Source organism: Manduca sexta, chromosome 28 (genome assembly GCF_014839805.1).
Source record: "Manduca sexta isolate Smith_Timp_Sample1 chromosome 28, JHU_Msex_v1.0, whole genome shotgun sequence".
In the NCBI taxonomy this organism is placed as follows: Eukaryota; Metazoa; Arthropoda; class Insecta; order Lepidoptera; family Sphingidae; genus Manduca; species Manduca sexta.
The window spans coordinates 477,591-501,319 of record NC_051142.1 but is presented as its reverse complement, the minus strand read 5'-3'; the positions used below and the strand labels follow the sequence as shown (position 1 = coordinate 501,319).

At 35.0% G+C, this 23,729-nt stretch overlaps 2 protein-coding genes across 7 annotated transcripts in view; one reads left to right on the top strand and one right to left on the bottom strand.

Moving 5' to 3' along the window:
- Positions 1-19,609, top strand: part of LOC115452228 (aquaporin AQPAe.a) — a 70,157-nt gene extending 50,548 nt beyond the window's left edge. For all 6 annotated transcript variants that reach the window (XM_037444883.1, XM_037444884.1, XM_037444879.1 and 3 more), the window contains 5 exons: positions 12,536-12,679; positions 14,193-14,264; positions 14,931-15,068; positions 15,462-15,542; positions 18,903-19,609. In XM_037444883.1, coding sequence (XP_037300780.1) covers positions 12,536-12,679; positions 14,193-14,264; positions 14,931-15,068; positions 15,462-15,542; positions 18,903-19,007 — 540 coding nt within the window. In that variant the 3' untranslated portion in view covers positions 19,008-19,609. The remainder of the gene's footprint in view (positions 1-12,535; positions 12,680-14,192; positions 14,265-14,930; positions 15,069-15,461; positions 15,543-18,902) is intronic.
- Positions 19,610-21,982: 2,373 nt separating this feature from the next.
- LOC119191058 (protein purity of essence-like) lies at positions 21,983-22,973 on the bottom strand. Its single transcript, XM_037444878.1, has 2 exons — positions 22,876-22,973; positions 21,983-22,528 (listed from the first exon to the last, which is right to left on the bottom strand). The coding sequence occupies exons 1-2, from the start codon at positions 22,882-22,884 to the stop codon at positions 22,304-22,306; spliced, it is 234 nt and encodes a 77-aa protein (XP_037300775.1). The 5' UTR covers positions 22,885-22,973; the 3' UTR covers positions 21,983-22,303.
- Positions 22,974-23,729: the final 756 nt, after the last annotated feature.

Below are 23,729 nucleotides of genomic sequence, written 5' to 3'. Positions count from 1 at the left end.
AATACAATTTTGAAGATTAACTTAAGTAGGATTGTATGAACAGCTCGCGAATAAATATTCTGCAACTATGCTTTAGCTAAAAAGGTTTAAGCTCAACAATACCAAAGAAATGTTAAAAAAGTAATAACTACAAACATCAGAAAAATTTCACATGCAGTGAAAATTATCTATTGGCAGTTCAAAGTTGACTTTTATTGGAAGCTATTAAATATTATAGGTGTGTCGAATTAGTCATTAAAATCAGTTACCAGTTCAGTGTCATTACGGTCACGAGAACCTTATCCGGTGATCGCATGCGAGTAAACATCGATGTTATTCGATATGTATTTACGATTCGATACAATCGCTCGTTAATTGAATATCTCGATTTTATCTTGTGCTGTTACTAATCGTATGCAAGTTAATTTACTCTTTTTTTTAAACTCAGTTTTATAATCGCCTGTGGGTTTCGCCTGTGATTTGTGTGATTGAAGTTGCAAATAATTATTAAGTGTTCAAAGCTTTTACATAATACGCGCTGTCATGCTTAGACAGTATTTATTATAAAATAGCCCTTAATTACCTGTGAAAGCGCAATTTGTTTGTTAATTCATCATTGTAGTAAAAAAATGGGCAATAAAATATTTAATAATATTGCCGCCTGTTTGCTTTTTCTGACAATACTAGGTGACCTCTTGAATAATGTTTACTCACACAGATAAACATGCAAATTTATTCTACTTTAGCTTTTATTTATATCTTTCTGAACTGTTAATTATATTCTTTTATGTTTTTTTTTTATATTTAAAGTATCATAATATGATTATTTGAAGACGTGAAGAGTAAATTAAATGAAAGTTTAAAAACGAAAGGTAGTTTTTTTTGTATCTCTAAAATTTAACGCAAGCTAGTATACTGTTTATTATCTCACAGCTATATTTTGTTCATACATTCTAATCACATACGACTATCTCTCACTCTTTAAGACGTCTTTATGTAACCAGTAACAATTAAATAAATAATTGAACAAAACCCATCGAAGAATAAATTTTATAACTTTGTGTCTACAATCGATGTGCCAGTTAACTGTTGAAAGTTCTGCTTTTGTCGTGTGGTCACTTGACCCACTGACACTAGTTAATAGATACAACTCTTCTATAGTAGTTAGCAGGAACTTGAAAATAATATTTCGCGCATCACAATAGAGGTAAAAATTTGTGGTTCATACGATTATTTTTCCTATACGGGGATCAAATCCGCGACCTATCGCTCCGCAGCGGACATAACGCGTTGCGCCTGCGCCACAAAGGCTGTCAAATCCATTCATTGATCACGGACATCCACAGCTGTCCAATCACTTCATAATGTTATTAAGATTTCATTAAAGAATGTTGAGTAAACTACACTTCATTAAGTGTATATCTTAAATGTACTCGCTCGTAAAATGTCAATGTATGTAAAATAAACAGACCACTAATTGAAATTATGCAATTGCTCACAGATTATTCAAGAGGACTCTACATGACTTTGACTAATAACTCTTTAATGTACAGCTGGGCATTCGTCCAATATCCTAAAGAATGAGATTAAGTGAAAACGTTATTAAACAACTTACACGTATTGTATAAAATGAACAGAATTTTTATCTTTATTCTAGTACGTCAAGCATTTTCGTTACATGTGTGATTAAGGGACCTATTGGTATATAAAAGAAAATTTAAATCCCGCGGAACGCGTCTTTATCGAATCAGATATCTTGAACGGTTAAATGGCACCAAATACCATCATTAATTTTATTTACAAACAAAATTTAACGCCCACGTCTCTCCGATGTGTGCGATTAATACAATATTAATGGCATACGAATGCACGATTTTGTAATTAGTTACATCTTTAAGACAATATTTTTATTCGAAATGAATAATTCATTTAATACGTTAACAGTTCAATTATAAATCATTGGGAAGATGCGTGGATACAGTATTGCGATCTAACAACACACCTTGTCGTGATCTGTTTGTGTATCCGTTTATTTTATTCGAGAATAATCTTTCAACCCATTTGTTATGAATGCATATCGATTAGTGTTCAACATTGGTTTACTAATCGTTTCAAATAAGTCAATAATAACTTTCTTAGCATTTGGAAAGCTATATTGTTTGGTAATTATTACTACAAAAAAAAAGTAACTGATGTTTGTACAATTAATTCTTCAGTTCAAATTTTAATACCTATAAGTTTTAAATGTAATTTTATGTATTAAATATGTACGTCGAAGAGATTATAACTACCAGTTTTAATTCGCTTAGAAAAATATTCGAAGACAAAGATTACCTAAAGAATATTTGCTCAACTTTTATACAAATAAAGTATATTAATACAAATAATACTCCTTTTTACTATGTAACTGATTAGTTTCGTATCGTAACTTAACTAAAAAACTTACCTACGAGATCGTGCCACGATTCTCAAGCCACTTTAATTTAATATTACATCTGTAATTCACTTGGGTTATTTATGGCAACATTTTAAACTGGTATAGATTTTAAAGTGGAAGATTGGTGTTAAACCGTAATTCGAGATCGTTAGGATGGCGGGAAAGATTAATGTTCGAATGAATCCTCTTGGACGTTTCTTTGCTCGTAATTACACCACCGAGTTTTAATGAAAGGATTGCCTGATCATTAAAAGGATACTGACTGGCTTTTATGTATTAACTATGGCTAAAGACCTGTCCCGGAATAAAAGAGCCAGTATTCACTATTGCAGGATAAAACTAACGTTTAATACGATATTGAATTAAGACAGCAGTATCAGTATACGAGATTTGGTCCAGTAGTTTCAGAAGTTAATAATAAATGTAATTGTAAATATCTAATGATTACAAGCGTTCTTAAGAAAATTATTAATGCGATTGGTTGCGGGTTTTGTGACATAATAAGTATAATTAATATTTTTTTTCTGTCTTTTTGTGGCCCATAACGTCTCTATTTCGTAAAATATGAAATCTGAGTATGAATGTTAAATATTATTTTTTATTAGGTATGCAAGTAGCGGAAGCCGCGTTCCCACATTACCCAACGTGATCTTATCACTGAATATGTAAATATCACTTCTCCAACACTATCTAGTAGTTTCTCTAATTTAATATTGAATTTGTATGCGCCATACGTATGTCCCGTTACTGAATTGCCTACTCTCAAATTACTTTACAAATGCAATGCATTTCCCAGTTTTAACATAATGGTTTAAGTGAAGATCTATTAACTTTGTTATAAACTATGAAATACGATAGCGCTTATTAGTATTGATTTTTACAAGGCACATTTAAATTGTGTGAAAATTAAATTTTAGCAGTATTTTTTTTGCTTTTAACGTTTTAGCTTATATTTAAAGTCATATGTTAATTGTTACGATTGTCGTCAGATTGTGTTAATTGCTATAACATAACTAAAATTACAATAAATCAGTTTTAAAATACACAGCAAAGTTCGTTGACGAAATACTATTCTCCCCGCTCTCCTCGCATCACTTGTGTCCAACTAAACGTGACATATTTAGTAGTACGTGAACACGAAGCGACTTAATGTAGAATTTGCACAGTGATTCAGGTTTGCCGTCACTCACTGATGAATTTATTTGTCGCTCACTGTTACTTGCACTAGTTCTACATACCTTTTAAGCTCGTCGAATGCTTATAAAAAACATCTAAAAGTGTTGTAGGTCTGAATTTGATACTTTTCTACGAAGACAGGATGAAAGTAACATTTTTTCACAGTATGAAAGCGATTAAAGCTTTTTATATCGTCTAAGTTAAAGCTTGAAAAGGTACTGTAATTATTTTTGCCGATGGGCTCATAACTCCGAATAGTAAACATTGTTATAAATAGATTATAGACTCTAAAACGTTCTTCGTTGTTAAAATCTAGTAAAATTGCGTTCAATTGGGCTTTACCCAAATATACGTATTTTTTTAAATACATATCCACAACAGTAAAAAGGAACCAAATGTCAAATATTTAATTTACATATGATTATTTCGGTAGATAAGACAATATACATAAAATAAACAACATTATAATATGTAAGTTCAAATGAGGCGAATAAATTATCGTAATATCTAACATGTTCACTTTTATTATCTATTCATATATCTGTAAGATTTATTGGTGCAGTCGTCTGGCGACAGTTGCCTCGACCACGCACGTGGTGTAAAAAGTACACACCTCGTGGAACTTACAGTAGATATATTAATTTGATAACCCGATGTTGAATTAATACATAACACAGCTAAGAAGTAACCTACCTAGTCCAAAAGGGAGATATAATCTTAATTATATAGTATGTAAAAAGCCAAAACTTTATTCTCATAAATACATATTTTATTTCATAACCCAAAGTTAAACTTCAGTTGTGCTCTGATTAAACATGAGTTTTAAAATTACGTATAAAACTGAGATGACGCGGAGATTTTGTCATAATTTAAATTTTCGATATGCTATCTGTTAATTACATTAGACAATATTTTAATAAGTTTTAAAAGCGTTATTTAAAGTATTCTACATTTGTATCAGCTCTTATTCCAAGAAATGTCTTGAATGCAATCATATACAGAGAAGTTAACTATGTAACGCGTAATTAGAGATTAGAAAACTGACGGGTTTTCTAATCTAATTGAACTGATACCAGTTTAACCATTAGCAGACACATCCTTGTAGTTATTATCCCCATTAAATTGAGTTATAATTTCCTTGCAACAGGAACGTAGTCAGAGCAGTTTATAGTGGCGTCATACCTCCCATTTACTTTCTAAAAGAGATTTTCGACGAAGCAATCATAACAGTCCATTATTTTAATTATCTTAGTTTATATTTATTGCAAAAGTATATATTTGTCTGCATTTTATTCGAAATAAATATCGTAATAATAATTAATCATAAACTAGAAAGTTTTTATATTTAGTTGTTATTTAACCACACTGAAGATAGATGGATAATTCGACGAAACGCATAATAGTTAATTAAATCCAAAGTTTTTTGACACATGGAAATATATTACACATCTTTAAGACCACTATTAATGAACTGAAATAGAACTATTAATGTCTTCATATGGGTGAAGTAGTGTAGAGCTGGTATCTATCTGTCATTGATATACAACTAAACAGATAACATAATTTACATTTACAAGAACATTTATACATCTCTGCTCGCGTCTATCGGGAATAATAAATATTGAAAGCCTTTTTATGTGGTACTCGGGTCGTTAAGTTAACATTTATGTAAAACGAGGCTCATAAATATTGTCAAGAATGCAGTGCTGTATGGAATGAATGCACTTGAATATAACGGCACTTTTAAACGGATGACACGAAAGTGGACATTATGGCATTTTACCTAAAAGGGATTTGCTTAAGTACGTCCCTGTGAAAGTTGGTTGTGTGAGTAGCGGCTTCTGGGCTTTGATGGCGATAAAGTCTATCTCTTTTTTTAGATTAGTTTGATAAATGATAAAAAATATAAAGTGAAACTCAATTGTGCCGTTCCGGTGCAATATTCGGACCACATGTCTACCTTTTTTACTACTAGCTATTCTACACTAATATTGAAAGTTATATATTTTTTTGCTGATAGCTTAATATTTAGGGTATTTATAGTAATAAAGCATATTATGCCAATATTTTAAAAAACATTGTGACTATTTTGGTGCAATTTTTAATAACTTTTAACTATAGTCAGGGGCCCTTATTCCGTCTACGGGGGTATATCCGTCTTTTTGCAATTACGGGCTTTCTAATCGAAGGATAGCTTTGATGCTCATGTAGCCAACAAAGTAAAAAATACCCTACTTATCTATATGGGTAGCAAAGCTATCCTTCAATAAGAACGGTCGTAATTACAAAAAGACGGATATACCCCTTAGATGAAATAGGGCCCCCTAACTATAAGCCGTTTTAATTCGACGGTCATTTATCGCCATTAAATGCAGATATTCCCGCCTAGCATTATAATATAATAAGGTAGTGTAGGTAAGTTGCAATCTTTATGTGTTTTATATTATCAAATTAAGGAAATAAGTCGAATAAAACACGGAGTCGCCACACGCTGCGATTGTTAATGAGTTCATTATAAACGGTTTTAGTTAATAATAAAACGGAAAAATACAAATATCGTACCTAGTGTTTGGGATAATCCCATTTATTTCAGTCGGAAATTATTAAATTGATAAAATTATATTTTTTTTTGTCGTTTTTAAATACGACAAACCGGCGATAGCCTAGTTGGGTGTGGAACGGACTGCCAAGACGAATGTCCGCAGGTTCAAATTGGGATTTAAGGCACACACCTCTGACTTTTCTAAAAATCATGTGTGTATTATTTGTGAATTTATCGTTCGATTTAACGGTGAAGGAAAACATCGTGAGGAAACCTGCACATCTGAGAAGTTTTCTATAGGAATTTTGAAGGTGTGTGAAGTCTACCAATCCGCACTAGGCCAGCGTGGTGGACAAAGGCCTAATCCCTCTCAGTAGTAGAGGAGGCCCGTGCTCAGCAGTGGGCAAGTATATAATACAGGGCTGATATTATTATTATTATTATTTTAAATACGGAATTCCCGAAATGTGATGGAATAAAACGCATGCAGTCGTCTGGCTCGTGGATTGATGATGAATTTTTTCGCCTCTGTGCCAAATTATTTCGTACAAAAAACATTTGCGCACACTTGCTATCGAATACAGTTACTACCGACGCTGCAATGAATCAATATAACGGCACTTTATGGGATATCCACACAGAGGAATGCATGAAGTAAATTAGGTATCAAAATATTTTTCCTGTTTACCCTCAAGCACTTCGTGTACTGGTTTAAGATTAACATTTATTTTTTCTGGAACATACACGACATAACCCATCTATTAGTATGTATATACATACTCTATAATAATCTGTTTTTTTATGTCTCAATTAAACTAGCTTTTGCCCGTGGCTGTCGGCGTAAACAGGGTCAGACCGTTCATTGCATCTCCTAGTATTCAAGTGTTTAGTCGGGAATCAGGATGTTTCCAGTTAACGTTCTTCCCAATAAGTACATAAAACTATAAAATTTTACTCATGCGCTTTCTTTAAATTCTATGCATTAAAAATATTATCTAAGTATTCAATAATTGTACATTTAATTTCGCTATAATTTAATACCACAGTATCAAGGTAAATACATGTCTAAGTAAGCTTTAGCGGTAATTTATCAGTAATAATTTTCAATGGAGCAATTAAGTTTTAAGCAACATGCAGTCGGCTCACGGAATGGTGTTATGTGTGACCTAAATCAAATGTATCAACGTCCAATCACTATTGACAGCCGACCCGGCGTAGGGTCCGGCCAAATGTGCAACGCCAATGTACTATGTTAATGCGGTTTTCCATTTGATAGAAGTACAAGTTTGCCGACGGCATTTTAAATCATTTATGTTGACTATGCAATGGTTGCCATTATCAATCATCTATAAGGTAATTTAAATAAAAATGGCGAGTCATAATCAAATTAAAGGAATTCTCATAAATCAATTTATTAATAGTTCTAAGTGATTTTAAAAATTTATGTTTCCTGCCCGCGTAATTTATTTTAGTAATACTATTTTTGATTTTGATGCGAAATAATAACATATTCAGTTATTAATTTCACTTATTGCTAATCAATTTAGTAGCAATATCGATAGGTAAGAGATGATATCACGTTCTGGACACGTCGACTTTGACCTAAAATTTGTTTATTAGCAAAATAATTACCAAAAGGAACTTTATAACCTCACAGATCGGAAGTTATGAAGGATAATGGTTATTGATGTTCACTAATTTAATTAATATCATTAATAGGAGATCAGAAAAGTAAATTAATTATAATTTAAAATAGACTCATCAGATGTATGATAATAATTTTCCTATTATCCTTGTAGTGGTGCAGATTCTAGTTGCGTTGAGGAATGACTATTTTTATTAAAAATGGGTTCCGGTAAACTTTGGGTCGTGTGAAATACAAATAAAGGTACAATTGGCATATTAAGCCCTCAAGCATTAATTCACCTTCAGGTTAATCCAGTCAACCTTATCAGTAAACACGTGAAACAAAAACATTATTTATAGTAATTAATTTATTAAGTTGCGCGAACAAAACATCCGGCCTGTGTCGGAACCAATGGATAACGTGTGTAGTCTAATGTGTGTTACCGTTATAGGCTGCTGCAAGTCATGAGCTTTGGTGTATCATTTGTGTCAGTAATTATAGTAATATCGATAGTAGGCGAGGAACGTGTTCCTCAGAGCGAAATAAAACGGGAAGTCTGCTCGCGTATTATATAATCAATCATAATCGTATAGGTGTTAGGGTAGTAATTGGATTAGTGATTGCTGCTATAAATTACTTTTGCTATTCGTTATGCAATTTTGAGCTAATTTAAAAGGCAAGTAAGTTGTAATTGTTAACAAAAGCAATCGCTTGTTCGAATCGCTGCACTCATGCGCTCATAACTTGCGTGTTAGTTTAGGGATTGTAGACGCCCTTGATCGTTCGGTGACCGCTGAGTGCGCACACGCACGCCGCATTACGCTCCTTACGTGATATATGGTCAATGCACCGAGCGGTGCGCACTCACGCGCCCGCACTTTCGCTCCAACGCGTAAAGAGTTGCGTACACTTATCCGGACCGTGCACGCCGGATCTAAACCGACATTAATCCGTTCCTATCGCTTTCACTTAATTTTTTCTCTTATTACACAGGAATACCTTACCCTATCTATAGCCTGTATACAACCTACCCATACCCCGCCCATAACGAACATTCATAAAGTATAAAATAATATAATTCAGAAAGTAATAAACAAGGAATGAAACTATAAATAATCACACGTAAATTATGTTTTTGAAAACGTTAATTAATATTAACGCGGTTTGGAACCGCTCGCCCCGGTTCCTAAGTGTAAACAGTCTTAAAGCGCCTTGTTAAAGCTCTACGCTGTATACTTGATTGGTCACCTTTGCCCTACGCATGCGTGTACTTTGTAAAATAATTGACTTTAGAATAGAATATTTAATATTTGAAAGACACGAACATTGTAGAATGACAAGTATTATAATATTAAGGTATAACGGCATGGACGTAAATCACGTATTGTCTATTCAATATTCATGTTGTCTATCAAAATTTTACCTTAATTTATATTATTTTTATTTATATTATCAAGGAAACCTATTTATTATTCAATAAGCTAAAGTTAATATTTCATCTCGCGTCAACCCTCGGTGTGAATTTGTTACAGCTGTACGGTTACTTAAGCAATAGGTTCAAGAGATAAATCCATTGTAAGAAAACTACAGACGCACACGTGTGTATGCTAATTACATAATGAAAACATTATGTACAAGTACTTTGGCGGCTAAACACGGGGCCATGACATACAAATGTCATTAATTTTGAGCTAAACATTGAACTTTAACTGCGTTGTGTAATTAAATAATGTATGAAAGGATCTCACTGACGCGCTTTAGTTTAGGACATAACATGTTTAAAGGCGGTTTCGAACGAAATACCGCTGTATTCTATTTATATAAAAATGAATCCCTATTTCCCTTGGTCACGCCATCACGCGTGAAAGGCTGGACCGGATTTGCTATTTTTTTTTTGTTGTGTTTGTTATTGTCAGGAGTAGGTTCTTATGAAAGAATAAAATTCAAAAATTGCGCGGAAATTTAGAAAATTTAAGAGAACTTAACGACAATATGAATTTTACAAAACTGTCAGTGGGTCAGCTAGTCGGTTTATAAACATAGGATAAAAGCTTTACAATTTCTTAACTGAAATTAAAACACTATTATTAGATTATTAGCCGCTGTTTGCCTGCAATGTTATCGAAACAGCGTCGAACAAGCAGGTCCACAAACCATCGCCTGGAAGATTTATTAAACATCAGAAACCACAGGAATTTAATGCTAAGGCGCCAGCGCTTAGGTATCGGTATAGTCCGCCTATATCAGAATTCTGTACTCGCCCTTTATGTATGATTCCTTGACTATAACGCCTTGTAATATTCTATTTTATCTAGACAGCCTGCTGGTATATAGCAAGATAAGTAAATTATACTACTTATTTCATTAACTCAAGAAAAATACTTATTTTAATTGCGTACGTATATTGCATAGGTAATTAGGTAATAAAATATATTATCATTTCATCTTATGAATTTATTATGTTACTTAATAACAATTATTCCATCCTTCTCGTGTCTGAATCAATCTTTCTGATTTTTTTTATTCATTAATCTGACGCGCCAATCTGTCTGGTAGGGTCTGCGAGCACACTCAGATAAATAAAAAATATTTCTTGGGTAAGTAATAATATTATTAAATGCAATAATGGTTCCAGAATAATGGCAAAAATAATTATGCTTCTGATTATTGTCATGTACTTATGAATGTTGCCATTTATAAAAATAAATGCCTACTTATATAATATATTATACAGAAATATTTAATACGTATTATGTTTCTACCTACTCGTATTAATTGGAACGAGGTATTAAAAGAAGAATCAGAAATAGTTGTTATATCTCGCATGTCCATTCCATTTATGGTTTAAAGTCATTTATAATATCAAGTAATTAAAAAAATGATTAATTTATGAGAATGCTCCCATATGAATTCACATAATTATAACATGCACTCATTGCTTATCACTGACCGCTGTACAATCTACATAAACCATAAAACATTGACATTTCATAGTTTTATCGTGTTAATTAATTTAAAATAATGCGATCGAGGTCTCCATGATTCACGTCGCATGAATATTTATAAACATAAAACGTAACGCTAATAACTAAATGGCTTATAGTCCAATGCCACGGCCGCAACAAAGTTTTACTGACTCCTACATTCAGAGGATAATCCGATTCCTGTGATTACAGAATTTCTAATCGATATTCAGTTAATAAGGCTTTATGTTTGTTGCTCGCAACCAAAATAGTGTAATAAGTTTAATTCATCATATTAAAAACCCAACCGCCATTCGTGACGGTTCAATGGCGTTGTACGTATATAATTTGTGAATATTAAAATTGTGTTAATATTAATGGCAACTTAGCAAAGTTTGTGCCAACAAATTGATAGTTGTTTAAATGACTAACGATGCACAAATTATATTCAAGAATTGATTTGCAAATGATAGGTTGACGACTTTCAAGGTTTTATAAATCGCAAGGTGAAGGTCAGATAGGTGTGCTTTTCAATACTAGTCTACTTTTATTTTATTTTTGTCTTGTCTTCATATGTATTACAGAATGCTACTCTAAATCCGCGATTTTGAGAGAACTGATATAGATAACCAAGACTCTTTGGAAGACTTTATTTAACTCGTCAGCAACTTGAGCACGTTCCTTACTTTATATTGTAAATGCGTTTTTAATACTGTGGTTAAAATTAAAAAAGAAAATAAAATCTTTACGTTTATATTACATACCTTTCGTAAAGCCAATTGCAAAATGATCTGCATCGTTCATGACCTACCTAAAAAGAAGGCATCAAACATACCGCTAACTGCTCTCGCGTGACATTTCGGTATTAATTACTGTTTACTTGACCTATGACATAATGTTAACAGAGCGGATGAGTCAGGGAGGTCGGCGGTGCGGGCCCTGATCAGTGCTCACGCGTTATGCAGTCACGAAATTATACATGTAATTGAAGGCATAGGTTCTAAATAGTCGTGTAACTCGTAAAGATTAAAATACGACAATACCTGCATGACCCTTCTGTTGTGCATAGAAATTTACATAATAATTATTGAAGGTATGTTCTAGAAAGGATATGGAAGGTCTTAATAGGTAAAGGACCTGAAAAACGGGACAGCTAGCGGATAGGATGGTTGACGTTCATGATAAGATGTTCAGTAGTGGATAGCGATACACCGAAATAATTAAATACTATCTTGTTTCTGAAGATAGCATGTTCTCGTCCGCTGGTTCATACAAGAGTTTAAATACCAACCATTTGAGTTGTTACTCCATCGTGATATAATTTAAATATAATTCTAAATCTTTGCATTGCGACTTATAATGCCGTTCCGTTATTTAGTTTGTATGTTAAATCGATTATCTCCTTTAAAGTTGCATCTCATTAGTTAAGGTTTGTTTTTGCTATAATTGCATAATGATTGAGAACCTCACCATAAGATTAAAGATAATACGCGGTTAACATTCAATTATAAATATTGTAGCGAAATCCTCTCGACATTTAAATAATTATAAAAGACTTTTAAAAAATTTAAATGTTACAATACGGCAAGTCATTTGTAACCGATAGATACAGGGTTTACACCCACATGTCAAACATCTCATCAATTTCATTGACTACATGAAGAAACATTGTTCTTTCTTTGCAATTTTATAAAACTAACACTCGAATAAAAAATAAATGCCTTAAGTCAAAATTTGCAATGCTGTCAAGCATATTATAGGGAGGAATTTGAATTATGTATTATTAAAAAATATTTTTGTTTTGCCAACAGGCTATCGGTCATGTGTCGGGTGGCCACATCAATCCAGCGGTGACGGCAGGTCTCTTCGTCTCTGGGGACATCAGACTGCTAAAGGCGATCTTCTACATCGTGGTGCAGTCGCTGGGAGCCATCGCCGGAGCTGCTTTCATCAGGGTATGTAGTTCTAATACAAACGCTGTTATTGAGAGCATATAATTCGCTACATGGGATTTGTCTAAAATTTAATTTATGGACAGTTGGCACATCAAGATAGATGTACATCATTTAACATTAAATGGAAGTCATCAGGTTTACATTCACCCTTCCCTGAAGGTATGTGATGCGTGTCCATTTAATAAATGTAGATCACATAGGACATATACGGTATTGCTACGTTTAATTTGCGATTTCGCGCCATTTTCCTACGCTAACAAGGCGCAACATCCACATTAACATTCTAATCTCCTTACTGGGAGCATACACGATTGAAAAGTGTCTCGCTTGCCGTGACACTGATGATCTTACTGCAAACGAACAAATCACACGACCTTCAGTGTCCACACACTGTGCCTCTCAAATGTGAAACTAAGCTTTCAAAGCGCGTGGCATCTTTATGAACTTGGCACGTGGGAATGTAATCTCATTTTAAAGTCGTCGACATTTTGATAACTCGCTACCTCTTGCAATGTATCAATAAATAAAGGAAATGTGAGATCCACACAGCTTCAAACTACCAGGTAATATCCAGATGAAACGGATACATTACATAATACAAGGTTCATGTCTTAAAAACGATTGAAAACACGCGGATACGAAAAGAACAAAGATTGTAAAAATACTAAAAGATATTTAGTCTTCGAAACATACATACCTACTGAAATAGTTCTGTTTAATAAATTCTGTATCGAATAGGCCGTTTATGTATGAATATAGCTCAATGGACATTATCCTAGAATCTACCACGCGACGTAACAAGTGTAACATTTTACTTATAGCCTCTAATTGTCGAGCAAACATTGCTGATGGGATACGATCGATTCGTCCGATCACGAATGTTTATTTGCATGTTACCGCACTTCAATATTGCATAGCGATCACGGATTGATAATTTAATCTGCGATTTAACGACCATGTCTTAACTTATTTAATGGCTACTAGTTATTTATTAGCAATTGTTTTTGCGTCTTGTAAAACTATTTACTTTCGATGGCTGTTTTGAAACACTGCAACGGAAATTAGATTTCTACCTGCTTATAAATCAGGAGCGGTTTGGCCTAACACGTTATCAGAAAAGTATATAAAGTTCTTTGTTATCGGCATGGATGCAAACGCTACTGCCACGGTGGTGAAATTTATAGTTTTCGCGCTTGTTATAGAACGATAAGGAAACTTATTCGCTGCGAGGCGATATTATTCTCTAAGATAATAATATCAGTCCTATATTAAATGTTATTTTATGGCTGGGAATAGGCATTTATTACTGAAAAGGGTTTAGACTTTAGTCCAGCATGGCCTAGTGCGAATAAGACCATTTCACTTACTTTAAAAAATTTTGGAACCTAATATGGTTGCTTAGAATCTCTAAAACATTTTCGCTCTATCGCATAATGAAGATAGATTGGAATTCTTAGATCACAATTCACTGATCACCTTTAAATATTATGATTAAAACTTATTTTCGTTACAGTTGGCTATCCCTGAAAACAGAGTGGGTGGTTTCGGCTTGACCAAGCCCGGACCTGGAATTACTGACCCTCAGGTAAGAGAATGTTACACTCTTATAATTTTTCACCTTTAAATCGAAAAAATATTTAATTTTAAATTCTATTATTTTAAAATTAGTAACTAGTTCTTAGTCGTACTAGGTAGATGGTGAGGTAGCTACCTCAGCCACCCAAGATGGGCATCACTTAAATAGAGGCGGGCCACGCTGAATCTATGCCTGTGATCAGAATACAACGAATCATAATGATTTGTTATGTTTACGCGAATGTTAGACATTTAAATTAAACTATTTTACGGATTTTATCGCGGTTTTAATATTTTACTTTTCTCCCGACGTTTCGAAGACTTTGCAGCCTTCATGGTCATTGGATTGATCGGGGGATTGACCCAGTCCGTAAAATAGTTTAATTTAAACAACGAATCATAACAAACATTCTAAAATTCTGTTAACAGTATAGTAAATATTCTGGTGTAGTATGATTCCGTATCGAAAGCGGCGATAGCCCAGTTGGGTGTGGAACAGACTGCCAAGACCAATGTCTGCAGGTTCAAAACCCAAGGGCACACACCTCTGACTTTTCTAAAATCATGTGTGTATTGTGTATAGTATAGGAGGCCCGTGCTCAGCAGTGGGCGAGTATATAATAAAAGGGCTGATATTATTATGATTCCGTATGATTAACTCTCCACTGTGGGTCAGGCGCTGCTGATCGAAGCGCTGATCACGTTCGTGCTGGTGCTGGTGGTGATGGGCGTGTGCGACGGGCGCCGCGCCGACCTCAAGGGCTCCGCGCCGCTCGCCATCGGGCTCAGCATCACCGCCTGCCACGCCGCCGTCGTACGTACAATATTATTTACAGGATTACTCTAAACCTATAACTCCATGGATCTACCTCCATTCAATTTCTGAAAAACACACGTCTTAAAAAGAGAACGGTTAATATCTATTATCTACCCTTATTTTAATTATATTTATTGTGTTCGATGTGAAGTAACTACTGCACAAATTACAAAAGCTTTATTTTAAAAAGAGTTACCTCTAAACAATTTGTTTTTGTTCCCATAAAAAATATAAATGTATAGCAGAGTAAATTATCAAATTCTCTATGACATTTTGTTTTTGTTCCCTTCAAATATAAATCTACAGTAGATTGAATTATCAAATCGTCTCTATGACACTGTACATATAAGTGAGGGCAGTAATAAGTAAGTACGCTTGTCTGTTGAACAGATTCCGTTCACCGGCTCCAGCATGAACCCCGCCCGCTCCTTCGGACCAGCTCTAGTGTTGGGAGACTGGACCTCGCATTGGGTAAGTCTGACAGTTACTTTAATATTCGTGTGTGGGTATTATCGAACGTCCTTTGCTCCATGAGGAAGTGTAATCCATAATAAGGTAGATTAATAGCTAATTACATCTGTGTAATCAGGATTCGATGTAGGTTGCTCTGGAAATCTTTGGAGCCACCACCATGTTCAGCAGTAAACATCTTGCGTCTGACCACGATGTCGATGATGATAAATCAGGATTCTGTGGTACACAGTTACTTAGTATGTTTTGCTAAGTTTATTAGACAGCATTTCTGGACACATACGTCCTGGTAACCTTAAAAAAAGAGCGTATTCCCACCTAAACATCACAACACATCTCTATGCCTCCTGGTATTGCAGATGTTAATGGACGGCAGTGATCACTTACTATCAGGTGAACCGTAGGCTCATTTGCCCTGTACCATTAAAAAAAGACTGAAGGATACCGATTTATGTAGAATAATTAACATGAATGAAACAGCGAATTTGACATTTCTATTAAAACTAGTTGTAGTTACTAGTTAACATATTTAATTAACTCTGAACTATATTATGCGCGCACTTAAATACCATCTTGATTTGCCCGACGACCCAATTTCAATACGTCACATAAATCACATCATCAAGTGTTCGCGGCGGACCTCTTAATGATTTGCATACGAATGGCATTATGGAATCATAAGTTCAATCAAAGACCAATACGTAATATGCTTTCACTTTACTCACGTGATCCTCCAATCCAGATTGTTCTAATGCTATTAGTTTCAAATGGAATTTGCTGTGATTATTAAACAGAAATTAGACATTCAATGCTGCGGAAAAAAGGAATGTTTATTACGTGATTGCAATGGGATTTACGTTGTTCAAGTCTGTAACACGATCACTGGAACAAAGATACTTATTACCATTTGCGGGCATTTTTAAAAATATGATTATTATTGTATTTATATCTAACATGGCTTTAGTATATGACCGTGGTTAACTTCTACAACCATTAAATTATGTACAAACATACAATCTTCACTGGACTATAGTCGCCAACTCGTAGATCTATCCGATCATGTAACATTCATAAAATGATTAGTTTCTCACGTCTGATTTTTATTAACCCATTAGTCTAGTGGCATTTGTGGCAAATATTATTTGCGCAGCATATGGAACAACGACCATCAATATCACTAAATGTAATAAAATTTAATAAACCATAATAATAATTTTACATAACATCTCGTTTTTCGATAAAAAACCTCTTGCCTAAATTGCAGAGGTGCATTACTAGTATTTTTATGAAACTATTGCGACAAGTAAATTAACCACATGATTTTATTATATACAACATTATATATTTGGACTACAAAAGAATTATATTTACTCTCTTATATACCTCATATTCTTCTTTAAATTAATTAGACGAGCACACTGCATATTGTTACATAACATTACTTAAGTAAATGATTTCTCCACACAAGTTAAGTTTTTACTTTATAACGTGATGTTAATACAATAATGTATTACAAAGTAAAATATCAGTTTATTCCATTAAGATATTTACTAGTAAACATCACGCAAAGGTCGTATTCGTTAACGTCCTGTTTTAAATTTATTTTAACTCGGGTCAATATTTAAACACCCAGGTACACGAAACAGTGACTATACAAACCTGCTTACAGAAAATACTTATGGTTCCACGGGTTAAGTACTCAATTACAATCAAATTTCATTCAGTTTTATATATTTATAATAGAAATTAGCTAAGATAATTACATATACTACTATCCAAGATCATTCAAATTGACAGTTTTTTCATATTAAATACAACATGGCAAGAATAACACTTGTAATGTTATGATTATTCTGCTGCTCCCCGGAAATCTCTTTTGTCCCAAGATAAGTAGTCAGGTGATCCCTACGCTACATTTAAGTTAAACGATTAAATCACAATACATTATGCGAAAAGTGTTTTATTTTATTATATTATTACAATAAATATTCATGCAATAAACACATGAAATTTTCTCGAACAAAATGATTACGCAGTTGTTTTTAAGGTCGATTAAATTTGTACAATGACATGTGTGTAATAAAATTAAATATGTCGTGTAAACTATGACAATGTAGAGTATGTTTATTTCATATAACAAATAAAATTATTAACAGGTGATGAAGATTTTAATAAAGCATGCGTTCAGTAAGGTTTTTAGCTGTATTAACTTCGAAATCGGCAATGCGTTTTTAGTTTTAAGTAACATAAAAAATCATTTAAATAAAAGTAGACAGTATTGTTGTAAGATTCATTGTGCCATTACGCTTATCTCGATCATTACTGAATTATCCACGCGTTACAAAACAAAGCCATCTATGTAGGAAAAACCTAATTTTATGCTAATGTTATCTACTTAACTTCCTTCTGGTTGTGTAATCGATAAATAATATGCAAGTGACTTAGCATTATCCAAGTTATGTTACGTAGATTTCAAACTTAATTATGTAGACGTTAGGTAAATCTAAATCCAAAGGGAAAGCCTCACGGCCCAGTAGCATATAAATATAAGTAGTGAACATATTGAATAAGAAACAATTACTAGAAACTTTTCAAAATAATTACAGTACGTTACTAAAACAAAGCACAGTATCGGTTTTGCGCAAAGATCATAAAAAATTAACTCCGGTTTTTATTTGGTCCCACAGCAATTTTAAAAGCCTCCAGGTATTGAGATTCGGTTAAGCAATACCAGGCAAAGCTAGTCTTTAAATTGGCGAAAGCCTAAGGCCAAAGATCTCGTGATCCTCTGGCTTAGGAAACACGTCAATCTCTGCCAGTTGATATCAAAGGGCAAAAGCCATTACATAGTTTTTATGGTTCAAATACTCACGCGTTTAACTAGTTCTTGATCCATTAGGTCATGAAATTAGTCGGTCGGTTGTTATTCGGTATTTCGAGATGGTTATTTGATGTGCGAGAACTATAGAAATTAGTTTTGTGTAAATAATTGAGGTTTTATAGATTATGAGTTATGGCATCAATTGTTATAAAATTCTAAATTAAAATGTCTCGACATGTTTAGTTTAGTATACCGCCATTTTTAATATAAACAATCCCAATCGCTTTTTTCGATCTATCTCAAAAATGGACCAATCAGAACAAAGTTTTTGTTGACATGAGTTTGATTGTTTCGTTCTCGGAATCGAGTTGAAAATTGACATTGGGATAGTTTATTGAAAACAGCTGTTATTGGATCAGTCTGCTTGAAAATTTTATTCATTTGTCTAAATGGGAGGCATCAGCGATAATATGCACGCACACTAAAATAACCCCGTATTTAAGCATTGCAGATTTTAATGTACCCTTTCCCTGTTGCAGGTGTACTGGGTGGGCCCGCTGATCGGCGGCGTGGTGGCCGGCGCGCTGTACAGGTTCATCTTCCGCATCGGCAAGGCCGGCGAGAGCGGCTCCTACGACTTCTAAGCAGACTCGGTGACCGCACCGACACTCGCGCCGTCTCATTTGCCTCGCGCATACTTTGTACAACGAGATTTTTTTATATTAAAATATTGTGAAAGATCGCGCCATCGGTCTTGTTCGATGCCAAATATTTTGGGTGATGTATTGGGAAAATGTAAAGGAGGCTTTATTTATATACAACAGAGTATTTATCTTTTCTTGGTCCCAAGTATGCGTGAGTCGAATATCGAGCTTATATTCGAGGCGGGCTTGGTATAAATAGAACTGTGTGCTTACCTACTTTGTCAGAAACATCAGAAACAAAAACAATATCTCCGAACCGATCGACACAATCTGATGAACGATAAGTGACCTGTAGCATAATTAAACCTAGGGTATGTAAGTGTAAGTCTATTTATATTGTGAATAAACTATATCTAAGATAATATTAACGCCGCGGCCGCAGTTTAACCGTTCGTCAAGCGGCGGTCGCGGTCACGTGTTGTATACAAAATAACATGTCCATACTTGAGTGCCTGTGCCTATGTGATTATGTGAGGATAATATTAAGTTTATACTTTAATCAAATATCTCACATGTTATTAATATAAACATTTTAATTATTATTTTGTTTTTATTTTAACCTATAATTTTTGTTATGCAACATACTGAAACTAATATAGTTTTAGCGAACGATTATAGAACTTAATGTTGACGGAAGTGTGACTACACTGCGTGCTGAGTTCTCACGGTTAAGCGGACTATTCCGCCCCATGCTGGAATCTGCGTGGATACTGTACAAACTTTACTTATGCCCATAATATTTAAAATACTTGAATGGAAACTCGTACTTTTTGTATCTCAAAATAAACAAGTCCTTGTTGGAATACGAGATGAGGTAATAAATAATGATAAAATCGCCGTGATCAGGCAAAGAAAAATCTAAAAATTATCCATAATTTTCCGTGTATTAATCCTTCTGTTAGACCTGTCAATTACACAAGGCGATAGCCTAGTTGGTTTTGGAACGGACTGCCGAGACGAATGTCCGCAGGTTCAAATCAAGGGCATACACCTCTGATTTATCTAAAAAATATGTGTGTGTTCTTTGTGAATTATCGCTTGCTTTAACGGTGAAGGAAAACATGGTGAAAGCATATGAGAAATTCTCTATAGGAATTTTGAAGGTGTGTGAAGTCTACCAATCCGTACTAATAGACACTAGGCCAGCGTGGTGGAATAAGGCCTAATCCTCTCAGTAGTAGAGGAGGCCCGTGCTCAGCAGTGGACAGTACTTATATAATACAGGGCTGATATAATATAAATTATTATATTATAATTACTTACTCAAAAATATAAAATTCCACTACTGGTCACAGTAAGACCTTGAACCTCAAACTACTTTTTACGACGACAGCAGCGATGCATAACTTTCATTTAGCAGATGTGCTGGGGTGGTCGAAATGTCAAGTGTTGGTAATCGATTAGTATCGAGCGAGTTGCAATTAACCATCCCATTTGTCTTGTATACGAGACTGACACGGGTCGTGATGACAACAGCCTCGTCATAACACGCCATCACTGATCATCAATGACATTATGTCATGACCTCAAATTAGGGTTGTCAGTATTGGAAGTTTTATGGTTTAAAAAAAATGCTTATTGATTGTCGATATAATATATGGGTCACCTATATTAAAATACGCTAGCGTTTATCCAGATAAACAAAGCATATACACATATGTAGGCAGAGTCCCAGGGCTCTGCTTACATGTATATGCTTTCCCGGTATATGTATGTATTCTCTTATCTAGATGACAGCCCTAACTCCCACATTCAAAGAAGAAATAAAATGAACGCATTGTGCAAGCGTTCCCATCACACTCTAATAGTACCATTTAAACCTGTATTTACAAGTATAATCACATTACATATGCATCGCAAAAGCATTGTCGCCGACGCACAAAAGATTAACTAATGACATGCATCTGGAATACATAACGCGAATGCGCGCAGTATGTGATTATGTATGAATTATCGAGAAAAGGTCGCGGAATATTAAACTACCCACGCATGCGAATAGGCGTTACTTTTGTAATGAGAATTCGACACAGTTGTAATCTGACAAACGTCTGGAGCTGTAAAAATATAAATATCGTGAACTATCGTGGTAAATACCTACTAAATTGTTATATTGAGATGCACAAGGATCAGATAATATGTCCGTACGTAGCATTATCACTACGGATCGTGAATAACACGATTTTTTCGTACATGTCTGCGATCGAGTCATGATGTCATTCCAAATGTGATCCGTGCAAAAACCTTAACCCTAAATTCCAGTTCCCACATCGTTGTCCTCCAAACCTAATCCTAGTGTTTCCATTAACCGGATCTTTCGCAAGTATCGTGTCGATCTCTAATCACGACACATCAGCCTGCGCAACTTTAAAAATGTGCCTCTGACATGTCAAGGTCCATCCTCAGTGTCACGCCTGTGACAAGTGCAATGTATTACCCAGTTTGTGAGAGCTTTAATACTTGTGTTGTGAAGAGCGCGTGCTGTTTGAATAGCTGTATTGTTCAACTATGGCGTTGGTAAGTGGCCTGCACCTAGCGTGGGCGTTCCCGTAGAATATAAACACGTTTAGGCAATTTGTAGTAAACGTTAACTGGATGTGTACGTATGACTAATACAACTGTGAGAAATTAACTGATGGTAAACTTTTATGAAATAAGTCACTCTACACACAGGTGTGGTATATTTGCGACTAAAATGTAGCTAATATGTTCTTATATTCCATTTGGACATTCTAGAGGTTTTTGAATAATTTCCGAATTTGCTGTATACGCAGTTTTACAAACTACTCTTTTTTAAATATGTAACAACAAACCATAAGTTTTGACCCTTAAGCGTATAATAACAGCAATATTCATTACTTGTGAAAATTCGAATTTAAAGATGTAAAGGGTAATTAACACTTCAATAAAACAAATCATTTGAAGCTGAAACTATTTATTAACCAAACAAAACACCGAATATATTGAATTGTCAAACTACCAAAGCGTACGAGGGATACATGTAGAATAATTTAATTAAATACAATTTCTAGTTACATATTGATTCAGTTACATGAGATATAGGATTCAATTTAAAAGCAGTAGATACAAGCACATAACACTGATGTGAGTCCGAATTCTGTCGTGCACTTTGGATATGGATTAAACCACTATATTTCATGACGATCACTACCTATAGCCGACGGTTAGCAGGCCATGCATCCGTTGTAGCTGAGGCAGTGCGGCACGCGGAGCCGGCCTCACGGTTGCTCGTCGATGAGTGCCTGCAGGAACGCGTCGGGATCAGGGATGAGCTCGAGGAACCCGGCCGCGTCGCAGAACTCCGCGAATGACGCGCAAGGCAGGAGCTCGTCCGTTAAAGTTGTCACTATGCGCTCCGCTGCCTTGGCGTTAGCCTCGTCGTTGTGTCTGATGTATTCTGCTAGTTTTAATGGCCATTGGTCTACAGTTGTCGCTGATACGGTCTGAAAACAAAATGTAACGAGGATAAAAAATGTGGACCCGTTAGATTTTTTTGTCTGTTATTTAGATGCCCTAATGTTTACAGAATTATTTCGTACATTACTGTAGAGCGTAAACACCGTAGTCTCAGTTGTTTTTGTAAGGCTATTCCGAGAGTTCAGTTTTGGTTTTATAAACCGTGTCCGACGTATAGTAAACTTAACTTTATAGATCCTATACCAACAACATACCAATATGAATACAAATTTCTAGTAACATTAATCGTCTGTTGCCTTGTGTGAAGTCCTTCCTATCCTATCTAACCGCAACTGAGGTTCAGTATAAAACAATTTGTAACGTCACACCGTACCTTGAACATGACATTGTAGAGCTGGTCGATGATGGCGACGAACAGCGCGTAGGGCTTGTAGTCGGCCCACTGCTTGACGGCGCGGTGCTCGGGCGCGAGCGCGCACGGCGGGCCCGGCGGGTGCGCCGCGCGCACGTGACCCCATCAGCAGCCGCTTCAACTGCTCCACCTTCAGTGCGCGCCATCTAGCGGGGGAAGGAACAACTTGCGTACTGTCTAGCTTCATCGTATTGCATAGTTGATGAAGATGGTTATAATAATATAAAAGTTAAAGGTAATGATATTAAGATACGAGTCTACTTTCGTCGATTCGACGGAAGAAAAAAAAGGTGTGAAGCTGTCACCATCTAAAAGAGTCAAATATTATATAATACTTAGAACAGTGAACAACAGGCATCATTCATTTGTTTGTTACCTAAAACAACCACTACAAAGTGTCTCAACGCTTAATCATATTAACTTGTTCGTTTTACTTACTTGGCGTGTGGATAAAGCACAAGCATGAGAGTAATGAAGTACAGCGGTCCCTCGGCCTCGTGCGCGGACTCCAGCACTTTGGCCGGCGCCCACGCCAACGAAGCCTCCAGGGCAGTCACTTCACGACCCGCCACACGGCTCCTGTATAATAACAGCTGTGTGAGCTCGATAGAATTGCATACTATCCTTAGATCAACATTTACTTCCCATTTTTTGAGTATCAGAATTTGTACCTGACCGTAACACGACCTCTATCACTACACAGTCGAGACCAAAATACATACAAAACAATCCCAACATTATTCATCATACCTTCTTGTAGACACCTCGTAAAACAGTACGACTACCTACAAATGAAAATATGAATGACAAATGAT